We start from the raw sequence: 16,602 nt of genomic DNA on the forward strand, positions 1-16,602 counted from the left end.
AATTTAACTATGAATAATAGAAATAGGGGGTAAAAAAAATAAAAACACCCGTATAACGCAATATAATTACAGACCCCTAACCAAAATATCAAAATCACTATTCTACTATGTAATAACTGGGTAGTTTATGGCACTTGAGAGGGCAATACAATACAAAAAATACAAGTTTAAAAGAATAAAAACATTTAGAACAAAGTATTTTTAGTCAATTTTAAAATAAAATAAAATGTGTCTCATGCAGGAAGATATTACTGTATGACAGATTACACTAATCTTCCTATTAAGAATTAATTCTAAGTAACATTTAATTAAAAAGATGACATCATTTAGTTTACCCATGTACTGACTGACATTCCTGATGATTTACTAATCATAGCTTCATAGAGAGTTTGCTAACATAAAAGTGACTTAACAAATAAACTAAAAGTAAATTCCTGTGAGGTTGTATTAAAATGTTAAATATATTTAATAAACAAAACTGTAAACTGAGAAATTACATGGTTTTATCAAAAACAGCAAACAAAATACAAAAAATATTTTAATGAATCACTCTCCAACCAGAAGATGAGTTTGAATCTGCATAAAAAATTAAACATTTATTGTTGTTAAAGCAGGAACGTCTGCATTTATCAAATAAATGAATGAGTGATTCTTACAGTATCTGTTGTCAGTAGTAAAGCAGGTATTTAGTCAAAGCTAAAAGGTAAAGTCTTTTGGATACATCATCTCGGAGCCATCAATGTCTGCACACAATTTTGCGGCAATCCATCTTTTAAATGTTTAAAAATGTTTATACTCATAAATGGGGAACACCAAAGTCAGTTGGAATCATCTTATGGAAAACATGAATGTCTTGTTGCAATCCATCGGATATTTGTTGAGATATTTCAGTCTGAGGCTTAACAGACCCGGAGTCTAACTCTGCACTGGACGGACAGATACAACTGATAATAATCTGAATCTCGGTTTGACAACTTCACTTCTGTATTTCCCAAAATGTTGGACTGTTCCTTAAAACAGTCAGCAAAGAGCTCTTTCAGTTCATCTTCACTGTAACTCCAAACTCAACATCGTTGAATGTAATGCCTTGGCATACGCTGTGGAGGAGAAAAATGACTGTCAGTGTTTTTAATGTTGTTAAAATGTTGGTGTGTGAGGCAGGTGTGCAGTGTGTGCAGGGAGTACCTTTGGGATTGTTGTGGAAGACGCAGTTGTTCGCACACGTGTCGGGGTGGGAGTCCCAGAAAGAGGACGCACAGCAGCAGAGAGGAGGAGGCTCCATCTTCTCCTGAGACACTCGCTCCTTCATCTGAGCTCTCAGAGCCTCGATGAACCTGCAGAGTGATACTTCTGTTTATCAGATACACAAAGCCACTTGTACGGTTTTGTAGTTCATTTGGTCCAGTTGGTCCAAAGTTCACTTGACTGAACTATACGTGTCACAAGTAGCTCACGACAAAATGACAGATGATGAGCATTAAAGGGATGTTTCACCCAAAAACAATATATACTGTATATAGTATTCACCTTCCTCGGCTCTCTATGGTCCAAGAAAATATTTCTTTCAAATGGCAAACGGACATCAACAGAGGCCGATTGCAAGACTACAGAAACGTCCAAAACATTAGCATTTGTGCACAACAAATTCCTTTATGGAAGGATAAACCTTGAAAATACTTTGTTTAGCAATACTTTAGCTAAATGGATTTCCATGTGGATACAAGACACTTGGATAATGCTGCACAGCTATTTTATAAAGTCTTTCAGACGTTTTAGAGCAGACCTCGGTCTGCTCTAAAACGTCTGAAAGACTTTATAAAATTTATAAAATCCTCTTCACGTGGAAAACTTCTGCAAAAATGTATGCAGAGGAGTCTTTTTTATTCCACACATTCTTCTTCCTTGTCCCAACTTGGCGCCTACATTGCCCACAATGCACCTCGACCACCGACAGCTTGTTAGGAGATTGAGGTGTCAAGTAACATCCAAACAAAAGGCGTTATACCACTTTGTTCAGATATGCAGTATTACCTGTAGGCTTGTAAACTGACTTTAAGCTTTAGTAAAAGACTTTCCATTAATCACCTTGCAGATACTTTCCCTTTCTCCTCCCTTTTCCTCCTCTGCAGCTGCACCGCTCTCTCCTCCTCCTCCTCAAGCTTCAGTCGCTCCAGAATCAGCAGCTCTCTCTCCTCCAGCTTCTGTCTGGCCTCAGCGAGCTGCCGGACGTTCTCCAACTTTCTCTCTTCCTCCACACGAATCCGTTCTTTCTCAGCTTTGATCCTTCAGTGAAAAACAGGGACATTTGTGAGAAGACCTAAGATTAAGAATCACATTCATAGGCCAGTATTTTAGTTAGTCTGTATGCTACACAGAGAGGCAGAGTATTGAGCCATATTTGGGCAAAATAATGGAATATCTTTAACACTTTATAAACTAATTAAAGTCATGATGTTCTTTTTAAACAGCCATCTTTCAAAGCTACAGGTGGTTTGGTACTCTAAAGACAGACATTAGGCTTAGAATCACACCAATAACAGGAAGTGATGCAGGAGAAAGTACAGCGGTCTCGTCACCTCGCTGTGCTCTTCAGGTGTTTCCTGTTCTGTTTGTTCTCCTTCACTTGCTCTCTCTCGATGTTCATGTACAGACGGCGGTGCATCAGGAACTGAGACTGACGCTGCGGAAAGTGAGATGTGCAATCTGTAACATTTGGTCTGACAGGTCAGGGTTCAAAAGAACTAAAGTCGAGTCATCTCATGTCTACCTGTCTTTTCAGTTCTTCTTGGTCAGTCAGAGGCCACAGGGCCTGGGGGGCTCTGAGGTTGGACTGGAAAACAGGATCCGGCTTGTCAGAATCCCACGTCACAGGTCCGCTCACCTGAAACATGTAAACATTTAGAACTCATTTTTTGTACATCTTCAAGCTCGCCACTTACTAAACACAAATGTTACAGGAGAAGTCTGGTTTATATGTTTTTAGCTTGTATTCGTTTACATTTTGGAAACTATGCTAAAGGTCATGCTGCATGTCTATTTCTGTGTTTGCACATTCAGAGTGCGTGCATGTGTAGAGATACTGAAATAGTCTGATTGTGATGATTATGAGGCAAACTCTGAAGTTATCATGAGCGCCTTTTGTGTGATTTCTAAGCAGATCTATGAATGTTTCTCCTCCAACGATTTCAACACCGGTACCACAGGAAAGAGGGAGCTTTGTTGATCCCAGCAGTACGTGTACAACATCAACTCTGTGCTCATATTTGCATTATGACTCTGAGAAGAAGGTGAGTGTTTGAGGCAAAGTGTGTCAAGTGTTCGCTCACTGGGAAAGACAAAAATGTGTATTATTGAAGAAATATGGATGTTGTTTGCATCTGTTCAGACCGCATTTTCTGTTCATATCCGGATAATTTATTCTTATTCGTTACATCCCTACTTGACATACAGTGCACCTGCAATGATATTACAACCATCTGCACCAGTATTGGATGAGACGGACATGGAAATAATTGTTTAGAAGATATTGGTAAACATCCTGCATCCTAGACGTGTTTATAAAAATAAAAGTGAAACTGCTGCACTGTGGGTTTTCATTAACCTTCTGCTGAACGAGGGGGCATTCATGTTGACTGAAGAGAAGATCACCCCCCTCTTCTTCTTCTTCTTCTTCTTCTTCTTCCTCTCTTCTTCTTCTTCTTCTCCCTGAATATCCTCCTCCTCCTCCCCCCCCCTCCACCTCTCTCAGCATGTGAGATCCAGCTTTCTGTTGGGTGCAGAGGAACATGTTTTACCCCCTGGAGGTGCAAGAACACAAACACAAGTAAAAGAACAATGTGTTTTTAAAAGAGGAACAAGTGTGAGACGCAGACGCTCACATGTCTGGTTGGAGAGATGTTCCATTCGCCTCCAGGAAGGTCTGACGTCATTTCCCCATGCGGGATCATCCGACAGGAAGCCAGTCTGAGTCTCACCTGCCTCATGCCTCCTCTAGACTGGAAAACCATGGAAATAAATAATCCTACAGATTAATCACAGTCACATTATTCTATCACTCACACGAGGAAACAATGCAGTCATTGTGACCACAAAAACAACACACATTGCACAACATGCATACAGACTGCACATTACAAAGGTTTGGGTCCCTGCGAAGACTTTGATCCACATTAAACATACAAGACAAATACTCGTTTTTAGGACAATGAATCAATAAATCATCTTATATTCATTTTTAGTACTGAGCAGGACATTTCACAGTTTCTTTACTCTTTTAAGAATTGTGTAAAACCTTCCTGACGAAGGTCCAGAGGGACCGAAACGTTGTATGATCAATAACTTGTGATGCTGAGCAAGAGCAGTGTGCGGGATCTTCTGTTCTTAAGAGTGGTACTTTCAAACACACCTGCATGTGAGATAGTTGGATGTGCCTTTAAAAAACCTGTTGAATTACTCAGCAGTGCTCTCTGGTGGACAAAAGATTTAATGGAGACACTTTTTTCTGAATTACCTCAAATATATCTTTGACATTTCTAACCTGCCATTCCTCATGCGCCCGTTTCACACGGATATTCTGCAGTACTGAACCAAACGATGCCGACATTAAACAGGATTTCTAGATAGCATCCTGGCTTTAGGCATGTTGTTATGCCAAAATCTATGTGTACATATACTTTTGGCCGTTCAGTGTTTATTGTATTATGTGGGAAACACAAACTAATTACAATTAAAATCAGTGAAAGAAAGAATTAACCTGATAAAACCAAGTATCTCTTCAGTACAGTCTTCTGGAAGTTACACACATCTAACCAGTAAACAAAACATGAGATTACTTTGATCAAATTTAAAAGAATGTAACAAATATAATCCCCTCTCACCTCCTGAGAGCTCCTCTCTGTCCCCCTCTGCTGTGCAGCTCCTCCCGCAGACATCAGCCTCTCATGGGACACATGCTGAGTCCAGACCTGACGCTGCTGCTGTGGGATTCTTCTGTCATCCGGTTTCATCTGGACAGAAACACACAGATTTACAATGAGGAGGTCAATCAGGCAGGGACAACAGCAGTACGGACACACAGAGGACTCAGCCAGGCTTCACCTTCATCATGTGGCACAGAAACAATTAGTCATGTAATTGATTGATAATTGATTAGTCGGACGAACAACAGAACAATTACCCACAATAATTTCTTCTGTTGAAAACAATCAAGTGTGTGTGAAAACAAAGTCATTAAGAAGTAATTTACTAAAAGTCAGCTTCTCTCCCCTGATTGATTTTTAGGAGGCATAACTCCCTCATTCAGTTACAATAATGTGATCTTTACCACTGGGTCTGTCCGAGGCTGCGGTCTCTTCTTGCTGACTTGAGCTTGCTGTGCCACACGATGGCGTACTTCATCTTGAAATCGTCGAAGGCTCTCTTCAGTCTGCTTTCTCTTTTCTGCCTGGATCTCCTCAGTTAGCAAAGCCAGAGCCTAAACCAAGAAGCCCATACGATTAGAGCTGCAAGGATTGACAGAAAATCTATCTATTTATCTATCTATTTAACTATTTGATAATCAATTAATCTTTTAGCAAATTTGTGATGGGTATGAAGAACATACATCTTTGGCATCAAAATATATATAAAGTATCTAAAGTAAAAGTATGGTACTCATTACGCAAAATGGCTATATAGAGCGAGCTATCGAGATATATATCGATAGAGAGAGAGACGCGAAGAGAGAGAGAGAGAGAGAGAGAGAGAGAGAGAGAGAGAGAGAAGCGAGAGAGAGAGAGAGAGAGAGAGAGAGAGAGAGAGAGAGAGCGAGAGAGAGAGAGAGCGAGAGCGAGAGAGAGAGAGAGAGCGAGCGAGAGAGAGAGAGAGGAGAGAGAGACGGAGAGAGAGAGAGAGCGAGAGAGCGAGAGAGAGAGCGCGAGAGAGAGAGAGAGCGAGAGAGAGAGAGGAGAGAGTAGAGAGAAAGAGAAGAGAGAGGAGAGGAGAGAGACAGAGAGAGAGAGAGAGAGAGAGAGAGAAGAGAGAGAGAGAGGAGAGAGAGAGAGAGAGCGAGATGAGAGAGATAAGAGATAGAGAGAGAGAGAGAGAGAGAGAGAGAGAGCAGAGAGAGAGAGAGAGAGAGAGAAGAGAGAGAGAGAGAGAGAGGAGAGAGAGAGAGGAGAGAGAGAGAGAGAGAGAGAGAGAGAGAGAGAGAGAGAGAAGAGAGGATTGAGAGGAGAGTGAGAGATAGAGAGAGAGAGAGAGAGGAGAGAGAGGAGAGAGATAGATAGATGATAGAGAGAGAGATAGAGAATAGAGATATAGAAGGAGAGATAGGAGATAGAGAGAGATGATAGAGAATAGAGAGAGAGATAGATATAGATAGAGAGAGAGAGAGGAGAGAGAGAGAGATAGAGATATATATAGAGAGAGAAAGAGATAGATAAGATGATAGATTATATAGAGAAGAGAGAGATAGATAGACGATATATATATAGATATATAGATCGATATAGAGATATCTAGAAGAGAGATAGATATTAATATATATATATATTACGGATATAGAGATATCTATAGATATCTATATCATATTAATAGATAGATATATGATATATATATCTATATATATGATATATATTATATATAGTTCTATATATATATATATATATATATAATAAGATATATATATATTCTATATATATATATATATATATATATATATATATATCTATAATATAATATCACTACTATTGCAGCTGGTAAAAGTGGAGCTAATTCCAACTAATGCATATACTAATTAATCTAAAATGATACATCACATTGTATTCGTATCATTAATCTGAATCTGCTAAAGTAACTAACGTCAAATTCATTTCAGCAAAACGCATCACTTTCTTACACCTGTCAATCACTAATCACGGTCTCCTAGCAACAGTCATAAGCTAGCTTTCTTCATTAGCGTTAAATGCTAAACTCACAGACGGGTGCTCCGTGAAGTCTTGCCCGCCCTCCACCCAGGCTCCTACCGCCACCACCGCATGGTTCCTCTCGGCCAGCACCTTGTTGGCACCTCTGGGGGCTGGGGGCTCTTTGCTCCGGCTGACAGGAGCTTTGCACCTGCCGCTTGTCGAAGTCATAAGCCGGCTTGTACTCATCGGTAACGTTAGCCTCGTTAGCCTGATGCTAACTCACCGCTTCAGAAATCTTCTCTGTATCCAGTTGGAGTAGTAATACATTGATGTTAAAGCGGGGTCATCAACAGTATTTAGAAAAAATATTCGCGTTACTGTTTTAATAACAAATAAAAACGCCTTTAACTTTGTCAAAGCTTGGTAAACACCAACCGGTTTGTTTGAGTTTCGCTCACTTCGTCTTCTTTTAGTTTTCGGAGTTTAACAAACAGCTCACCGGCGCATTACTGCCCCCACCTGGACAGGAGGAGACGGTGAGTAAATCCATCAAGTATAAGAACGGGAGAGAAATCAACTAATCAAATCATCCTTATATAGTTTAACTATTAAAATTACACCAACTTAAAGTGTTGAACTCATTAATAATTAGATTTTATATTAATTAGATTCTTAAAATAATACACAAAGTGTTGTGTATTGCAGGCTCGGAGCTCTTCAAAGTCACATTGCACTTACTGTGTTATTTTGGATGGTTGATGGCACAATAACACAATATTGTATTCACAGCTGACTGAAGATCTGTGAGAGTAGGAACACAACTAAAATATAAAGAGTGTATACTGTTAAAAATTAAGTGCCTCTTGAATATCACAGACACTAACAGGCAACACAACTTAAATGTAACACCAGAGGCCGGATCTTCTGAATGTGGGTCGATCTAAAAGGCTTAATGTGACAGGAGATTATCTTCATTGCTGGTATAATTAATCCTCAGGGGACCAATAATATGGCTACTGAATTTCATAGCAATCTCTCCAATTTTTGACAAAATTCTCTGAAATTGAAGGACCCAACACAGCATAGTTTGAGACCGGAACCAAGGTCTTTCTAGGGGCAGGTAGCACGTAACCAATGATGCAACTGCAGGAGACACACCTGCAGACAGCAGAACGTAGCCTATTTACCAACGCCAAGTGAAAGAAAATGTCTATTTTCTAAACTTCAAGGCCTTGATTTGTAAATTGTAAATTAAAATACCAAAACCAGGATTATAATTCCTCTCCCTTTGGCAACTAATGAGAGCCCTTATTGATGGCCGGACAACAATATAAACTTGAAGGGCACTCCGAGAGCTCAGACCTGTGAAAAATATTTGTGTACGTGGCCCATGCTTCACCCTTCCACCAAGTTTCATGAAAATCGGGCCAGTAGTTTATAAATAACCCTGCTGACAAACGCAAATGTGCATGCATTCATGTAATCACTTACACACACAGCTTTAAAATCACTTGAGCTCCATGAGATTTATTTTAACTTGGTTTTAAAAAGCACTTTATAAATAAAGATATTGTCATTTAAACAAAAAGGTTTCTTTACTTTTCTTTATTAAAAAATGACAGTATTTTACAACAGGAAAATAGAATTGCTCTGCACAGTGTGCGACACGGACATGTTCAGATATAAAGATTACTCTGAATGTTGGTGCTTCTGACAAACTTGCGGAGGACGTCGGTGCTCGGAGACGGATCCGACTGACGAGAGAGGCAGAAAGAAAAGCAGGAGATGCAAATGTTAAAAAAATGAGAACAGTGGAACGCTTCAGGTGTAGTTTAGTCATAATTAAACCCCCTCAGATGTAAAAAGAGAAGCAGCTCACCTGTATGGACTTCCCGAGCTTCGTTAGTGCAGGCTTGAAGGTCTCCATGGAGACGGAGTCTGGGCCGGTGACGTCGCTGTAACACTGGTAAACAACAGTGGCGATGCGGTGGACCTCGCAGTGGTTCAGTACTGATGAAAAGGCACCAAAGAAGAAGAATGAAACTGTCTGAATCACTGACAGGAGGTCCTCAATGTTAGTCTCAAGTTTTTTTCAAGTTGTTCGGGCTCTCAGCGCAGGATGAAAGACTACGTGAGCTCGGTTGAGTGTGGAGGAGCACTAATGGCACTACATTTCATCCAGCTGGCAGAAGCTTCTGTCCAAAGCGACTTACAGTTTCCCCCACTTACACACCGTCTCCCTCAAGGACACTTAAAGTAAAGAATAAAACCTGGCAAAGTCTGGATTTATAGTCCACACAAGGGGTTAATGGAAGGATGCTTCAATTACATCCAGGTAACATCGCGTCACGTGTCAGACTACTGCCGTGCAATCGCAGCGTGTTTTGGTTAATTAATTCATAGAGCTGTGATTACAGGGAAGGTCTGCAGTGGAATGTTTTTGATGGGAGTTAAAGAAGTGAAAAGAAGACGACAGTCTTTCTTTAACTTGGTTAATTTTCCTTCTGTCCAAATGTTTGGGTGAACTGTCCCTTTAAGGTCTCCACATGGTATCTGGGACTTGTTTGTAAAGTTGAAAGAGGTCCAGTAATCAGATGTCACCTTCTGTTTTGTTTCTTTTGTTGTTGCATGATTGTTTCGGGCTTAAAAGGTTTAACATTTAGCAAATGGCGTCTAACTGCACAACCTATTGACATAAACACATTTCCTACAATCAGCAGCGCTGCTCTTTATAAACTTAAAAGAAAGGTCGAGCTGGAGCAGAGTTTCAGAAGAGTTGGACGTATGATTTTCTTTTCATGAGTTTAATGTAAATGTGTCTGCAAGAAGAAAGCTGCGAATCACAAGAGGCCAAAGAAGGAAAGTGTTTGTGCAGCTTTGATTTCTTGAGAGAAAAACCTGGCGAGGAATACAAGTTTGAGACCAGAAAAATATTGGTACCTGCAGCTGGAAGTCCAGTAACTATGTTGGGTTGCTCCAGTGACTGACAGACAGGCTGCGCAGTGAAAGCAGCGGTGTGGAGCGAGCGCAGGAAGGGAGCGGAGCTACTGCACAGGTAGTCTGCTGTCTTGTACTCGGCCACAGAGCAATCAGACAGCACAGTCACATTCAGCTGTCTGTGCTCCAGGCAGTCAAAAACCTACGAGAGACAGAAACACAGCGTCGTCTTTATTGTGCAGAGCTGTGCTTCTCACACTTAACTTACATATCTGTGTAGCCATGTACTCTATAAAACACGCCTGTATAAAAGATACAGCAGTGTGCCATCAGTGTGTGGTTTGGATCTTTAGGAAGGATGCATAATTCAGATTCTTTAAATCTCTCGGACCCCCTGCAGTACTCAAGTCTCCCTGGGGTACTCTGACCCCCATTTGAGAAACCATGTTGTAGCTCACTCTGAACTCTCAGCATGTCTGGCCTTGACCTTTATAATCTGTAGTAAACAAGGCTTGCAGTGGACAGTAGACACAGAACTGTTGTAACCTGTAATTATGCACAGGGCGATAACTCCATGTCTGTTATGCGTTGGCTGCTCCTCCTTTACAAACGGACTTTGAGCCCTCGAGTCTGTTTCTACATGCTATGCTTCATGACTGTAAGAAAACAAACCTGTTCATTGATATAAATCTGCTCTCTGTTTGCAGGCTGAGGTAAAACAGCTGCTCCTACACGTCTCTAAACAACAACATCATCACAGCTGTTACCTTGCAAGGCAGCTGGATTCTCGGAATATCAAATCACAAGAAAATCCATCTGGTCAGGATTTACGCATCGCTATTGTGTGTGAACCACCGGTGACCCGACCAATCAGCGTCCTCTATGTCCTGCGAGGAGCCACTGGCAGCTACGGGTTAAGGTGTGTGTGCGACGACACAGAGGCGAGAGAGGCAGCTTCTAAAGAGGTTATGTTCAAACCATCATGTTAATCCAGCTGACTGTCGTATACATTTACCTTTTCTGTCCACTGAAACAGCTGGTCCTCTGCAACGTAGCAAGTCACCTGGCATATCACAACCTTCAGGGAAAAGAAAGCAAAATATATTGTATGCAACATTTGAGGATTAAAGACGAGTCTTAAAACACGCAACAAAAAGGATTATATGACTGATGACAAATTAAAGGAAAACCAACACAACATCTTCTTCCATGACGGCACTACGACCACATCAACCGTCGCTTTCCCTGACCTTGCTCTCTCTAACATCAGAAAACTGTAAAAAATGCATAATACAATATGTTAGACACAAAGTGACGTCTTCAGATGTCCAATTTTGTCCGACCGAGGGTCTAAAACCCCAAAATATTAAATTTACTATGATGTAAGACAAAGAAAAGTAGCAACTATTTACATTCGAGAACCTGGAACCATCAAATGTCTGTAATCTTTGCTCGTCTTGAAATGATTACATACATCTCTACCGTCTGTCAATACAGAACTGCCGCCTTGTGGTCGTTTGCTTCCGTCAACCGGTCAAGTTGCAGTTTACATCCAATGTCTTCACTACATTATTCTAATGTAATCATCATAATTAGCGTACGAATTCTTTAATTATGGCCCAAAACGTGTTTCGTTGTGGAAATCACCAGTAAATCAGTGAATTATAAATGAATGGCTGATTGTTGTCGTATCTGTTGTGCAGCGCTGCTTCACACTGTGTGGAAATCTTCTCCTTCAGCTCATTAAATCCCCGCAGCCGTCAGAACAGAAGTGTGTAATAAATCCGAGGCTCCACACATCAGACAGGTCGGTTATAACTCTGCATGCTGACAGTTTATGGAAGAGGCGGCGGATTACCAGCGCTCATTAATCCTGTGTTCATGGCCTACTTTCCAACTCTTGTAGCTGAAGTGCGGTTTCATATTTTACTTTATTCTTGAAACGATGCAGACGCTGCTGTAGCAGATCAGTTACGATGACAGGAGACTTTAGACTCACAGTGTTGGATTCATGCAGTTAAATAAATGGCTTCAACAGACTATTATTGCTTCTATGATTAATTCCTGTTGTTGTTCTTTTTATTTCTCTGAACTGGGCACAGCCATTATAATCTGCTCCTAATACACAATAAATAAATACATTTAATAGAAGAACAGGAGCCAACTCATTAAACTAAATGATTATGTTGCTTTTACAACACTCAAGTGTTTCTGTGGCGTTAGTCACAAAGCACACACGCAGCGTGTCACTCACTGATGGGTCGTCCTTGCGTCTGTAGAAAACACACGCAGACTCCTCGCTGCTTGTCCCGGCTCCAGCCCGGCTCCTCTCGTTCCACACGGATGCATGTCCCACTGCGTCCCAGTTTTCAGAGGTGAGAACGTACACTGACAGAAACCCTGTGGAGACGGATCCTCTCAGTATTCAACAACAGCTCACATGTGAGACAGACAGATTACAGTTATAGAGCTTTTTTCACAGCGGACATTTGGACACGTCTAACTGCTAACATGCAGAGCTGAAACAATTAATTAAACAATCGCTTGAGTTGTTTATTTTCTGCCAAAAATGCCAAATTTCTGCTTTAATTTCTCGTACGTGACGTAGAAGAAGAGCCCAAACTTTTTTTCTTGGGGGGCCAAAACTGAAACTTAACGGCGGGCCAAGTGTTAAAAGAAGAAACCTATTTTATTGTATTGTATTGTTAGGATGCAAAATGTTAATATCATAATGAATAATTAGGGATCCTACATATTTAAAGAGCATTTTTACCACACACAAAAAACCCAGCATAAACAGGAAGTTATATTTTAATTTAAAACAAATGTTCCACTACAAACATCAAACCTTCTGGTGGACCAACTTTGGCCCGCAGGCCTCACTTTGGGACATGTTCACTGTTACAAAGCGTCTTCTTGTACTTTACCAAACTGTGGTGGACATTTCTCTATATTCCAACATTTTATTAACAAAAACTAGTTGTAGCCCTTCAATCATTATTAGCTGGCTGCTTTACATCATTGAGTTGTTGTTTTCTGCACATTTGTTGTTTGTCTTGCTGTATTTCCAGTCAAACAGATGTTTTAGGGAGTAACGATTAAACACTTAAATAAATAAATGTTATTTTTGTTTTGTATGTGTACTGCTGTATTGCAGTATGTGTATTAAGTGATGTGCATTTTATTGTATTTCTATATTTGTAATGTAGCTTTATGAAATTGAAAGCTGTATGTTTTCACTACACATGTAAAAGCCCAACAAATAATTAGCTCTAAACTCTCATCAGATTTATACTCAGTATTGGAACTATGTTACATCATCCCGATCAAATACAAATAAATTCAAAGAGAATACAACATTATTTAATTAAGAGGTAACCCCGCTGGACTGCTCCGTGTTACAACTTCCTCTCAGGGGTCATTAAAGTTTAATCTGCTGTGTAATAATATTAGGTGTGCTGTTGGAAAGACTCAATGTTAATGCAGCATACAGCCGCTGGCAGACACTTACTGGCAGCGTTGTGTCCCACAGCGAGGATGAAGTCTGAACACGGCATCTTGTTTCCGGACTTCAGCGACTCGGAGACCTCGGGGCTCCACTGCAGATGAACCTGCCTGATGAACAAGTGATGCAGGTTAGAGAAGAACGAGCAGCTGTGAAAAACACTACAAATTAACCATTACTTCCTTAAATCAAGTATTTCCACGCGGGTCTCTCCAGCAGATTTCAACCATCGTTTTTATGGCCTTTCTCAGGATTTCTTAATTATTAAAACAATATTTGACTACTTGAATTAAAATAAATCCATATGGCCACAGTAACCAAAGTACTTTAACTTTGAGGTATTTGTACATTTTATGCTACTTTCTATTCTACTATATTTGAAAGCTGTAGTCAAAACTGGATTACAAACAGTGCAAACCCAGGACTCAGGTTCACTGTGTAGCAATTGGTGTGCAATAATTCAATGTAAATGTGCTTGAAATTATGCATCACAAGCATAAATGTTGAGTCTGCTTTGAGGTGGAACTTTTTATTTCAGTGGATTAACAAAAAAGTACCTATTTGTTAAAGGCTAGCAGAGACTGCTGTTAGATTTAGTGCCATTAGAATACCATAAGTATATTTATATATATATTTAATTAAAAGACAGACCCTAGCTGAACTATGCACAGCTGTTTATGATGTTAAAAACAAATACATATATTGTTAAAATAAAGAAATGGGGAGTGGGAGCTACTGAAATGTCATGTGTCATGTTAGCTAGCTAGAGCCTGGAAGATGCTAACTTAGTTAAGTTAAGTTATATCAACGTGTGGTACAATAAAACTTTAATGAGAGTATGATGGCCACATACAATATTATATCTAAAGGGTAATTTCACTAGTTCACTTCACTGGATGAGACTGTCTAACGTGATTTAGCTCATCTAATATCACCATGCTTCCTGTCTCCATGCTAGCTTACTAACGTTATTTACCTCTTTTCCTCCAGTTCTCTGTGGATTTCTTCATCTTCTTCGTTTTCATCGAGCTCCTCTTCATCTTCATCCACGGCCCGAGAATACACCGACAGAACTTCACCGAAAAAAGTTGCCATAATCACTAAGTTTACTAGAGGAAAAGCGAAAGTATAGCTGGTGTTTCAGACCTGCAGCTATGACTTACATTCGCTACTTCCGCCGGCAGCGACACCCCTTCATAATAAAATCCTCGAACCTTGAATCAATCCTTCAGAATAAAATTTTTAATTCGACAAATTTACCTCAAAATAAGATAAAATTATAAAAGATCCGAATTTATTTGGGATGAGAATCACATGATACAGGAGAATAGATAAAATCAAATAAATAAATAATAAAGTTTTTAGTTATTTTTGATTGTACAGCACTTTGTTGTTTTTAAGTGTGCTTTATAAATGTATTTGTATTGTATTGCGTATATATACATATAATGTATATGTATATGTAATATATGTATATGTAATATATATATATATATATATATAAAATTATATATGGTCAAATGTTCTTGAGATTCTAAATATCGTAGCTGCTAAATCAAAAGAACCTCAATACCTAAATATGACTTAATCCTACTTATATTATAATAAAGGATATTTACTCACATGCCCACACACACACACACACACACACACACACACACACACACACACACACACACACACACACACACACACACACACACACACACAGGGTTAATTGTTTTTCCTGCTGTTTTCTCGATTTTATTGAATGTACCTTTTTCTTTTTTCTTCTTCTCATTATTTCTTGACACTCTGGCAATCGTGTCCGTGTTACAGTCATGCCAATAAAGCATATTGAATTGGAAAGAGTTACTGCCAATTTCCCTTCTGTCCAAATTGGCCTCTGGAGATTCCCTGTTATCCCTATTGTGATTCTGAAGCTACGAGCCTTGTGTAGTATAAAATTCCTTTTTTGTGTCACACTGTCGAGCGAAACACAATGAGAATTTCATTATAAAAATAATGTAATTTAATATAATAGCCACATGATTTCAGGAGGAGAGCTTATAAATAAATGTGTTCACTGAACAATGAATGACTGTGTGTATTTAAAATATATATAATTTACAGGTACAGTGGATACCTATTGCACTGGAATTGTTCCTGACACTGTGACTTATATGGACTTGTTGTTTATAGATATATAGCTTCTTTCCTTTTTTTACTGAGATACAAATTCCAACAAGTATGATCTGAATAAATATTTCAAAAGCACAGAAATACCTTCAACTGAGCTGCTCAAACAAACACAGACATGCAACACCAGTCGCTGCACACAATCCCTGCTGGGAGCTCAGAGCCCCCGGCTGCATGCATGAGTACTGCCTGTCCGATGCATTTCTGCCAGAGCTGCTCACTTAAAGCAATGAATCATTTAAGGCCCGTGTCTCTCCAGAGGATTCACATGGTGTGTGTTTATACAATTCATATAGGGGCTCGAATGAGTCTAGCAATTAACGTAGGATTCTTGATGTGCTATTTTTAGCCTTTGTGCTCATTAAGGGTAAACCTGACATACCACACGACTTCTTGGTGGTGATAAATAATTAACATGAGGGAAAAGCAGGAAAACATGATTCTTAAAGGAGGCTGGCAGATCACTCGGTTGTACAGCTCGATGGAAACATAAGCCAAGTCACGTTAGGGAAGATTGGCCTCAAAATGACTGCAGAACATCCATCCTTTCCATTGTGTTGTATAATTCATTTGCTCCTTTAAGCTGTGCCCCTCGAGATGAGGGACAAACAGAAATGTGATGACATCAGCACGGCCATAAAAATGCTTCATTGTCACCAGAAAAAATGTCTAGTGTTGGAAAGACAAATTGGATAGCGGGGCAAAGCCAGGGGTAGAATAGAGAGTAAGCTCTATAACCAGTGTAGTGCAATAATGTAGCAAGATGGCCATAAAGTAACAGCGGAGAGGTTTGCTGTCACAACATGGAGCAACATGCTAGGAGGACGCTTTGGGCTGCTGTTAATATAATTGATAGAGGAGGAAGAGATAGAGGGAGAGTGGGAGGGATGTTATGCAGCTTAGCAAACACTAAAGCCTCCAGGCTCGAGACAACAAGAGAGGTATGTCAACAACAGGACAAACTGGGAATGTCACAGCATCATTGGAGCAGGACAGTCAGAGGATGAGTCCTTCTGACTTTACATAGTGTCCAATAACAGCAGCAGGGCCTGAAGACGAGTGAGTCGCAAAGCTTATTATTTTTACTTATTTGGT

The 16,602-nt window shown here is 39.8% G+C and overlaps 2 protein-coding genes across 2 annotated transcripts; both read right to left on the reverse strand.

The window, feature by feature from the left end:
• Positions 1-483: 483 nt before the first annotated feature.
• LOC115019317 (coiled-coil domain-containing protein 15-like) lies at positions 484-7,401 on the reverse strand. The gene is made up of 10 exons (XM_029448815.1): positions 6,957-7,401; positions 5,324-5,473; positions 4,878-5,006; positions 3,879-3,995; positions 3,602-3,766; positions 2,768-2,881; positions 2,577-2,680; positions 2,086-2,283; positions 1,186-1,334; positions 484-1,097 (listed from the first exon to the last, which is right to left on the reverse strand). Exons 1-10 carry the CDS (start codon positions 7,131-7,133, stop codon positions 1,048-1,050), a joined length of 1,353 nt encoding a protein of 450 aa, XP_029304675.1. The 5' UTR covers positions 7,134-7,401; the 3' UTR covers positions 484-1,047.
• Positions 7,402-8,477: 1,076 nt separating this feature from the next.
• Positions 8,478-14,524, reverse strand: LOC115019318 (proteasome assembly chaperone 1-like). Its single transcript, XM_029448816.1, has 7 exons — positions 14,306-14,524; positions 13,336-13,439; positions 12,079-12,224; positions 10,840-10,902; positions 9,828-10,026; positions 8,767-8,897; positions 8,478-8,641 (listed from the first exon to the last, which is right to left on the reverse strand). Exons 1-7 carry the CDS (start codon positions 14,422-14,424, stop codon positions 8,564-8,566), a joined length of 840 nt encoding a protein of 279 aa, XP_029304676.1. The 5' UTR covers positions 14,425-14,524; the 3' UTR covers positions 8,478-8,563.
• Positions 14,525-16,602: the final 2,078 nt, after the last annotated feature.

The sequence above is a fragment of the Cottoperca gobio genome, chromosome 14, assembly GCF_900634415.1.
Source record: "Cottoperca gobio chromosome 14, fCotGob3.1, whole genome shotgun sequence".
NCBI classification, from domain to species: Eukaryota; Metazoa; Chordata; class Actinopteri; order Perciformes; family Bovichtidae; genus Cottoperca; species Cottoperca gobio.

Excerpts from the sequence above, each read along its gene's own strand:
- LOC115019317 (XM_029448815.1), bottom strand. The coding sequence starts at position 7,133 with ATGAGTACAAGCCGGCTTATGACTTCGACAAGCGGCAGGTGCAAAGCT. Across the intron at positions 5,474-6,956 it reads ACTTCACGGAGCACCCGTCT|GCTCTGGCTTTGCTAACTGA; the intron begins GTGAGTTTAGCA and ends TTCTTGGTTTAG. Across the intron at positions 3,767-3,878 it reads ACATCTCTCCAACCAGACAT|AAAGCTGGATCTCACATGCT; the intron begins GTGAGCGTCTGC and ends TGCACCCAACAG.
- LOC115019318 (XM_029448816.1), bottom strand. The coding sequence starts at position 14,424 with ATGGCAACTTTTTTCGGTGAAGTTCTGTCGGTGTATTCTCGGGCCGTG. Across the intron at positions 12,225-13,335 it reads TGTGGGACACAACGCTGCCA|GGTTTCTGTCAGTGTACGTT; the intron begins GTAAGTGTCTGC and ends CCGTCTCCACAG. Across the intron at positions 10,903-12,078 it reads GACGCAAGGACGACCCATCA|GTTGTGATATGCCAGGTGAC; the intron begins GTGAGTGACACG and ends TTTTCCCTGAAG.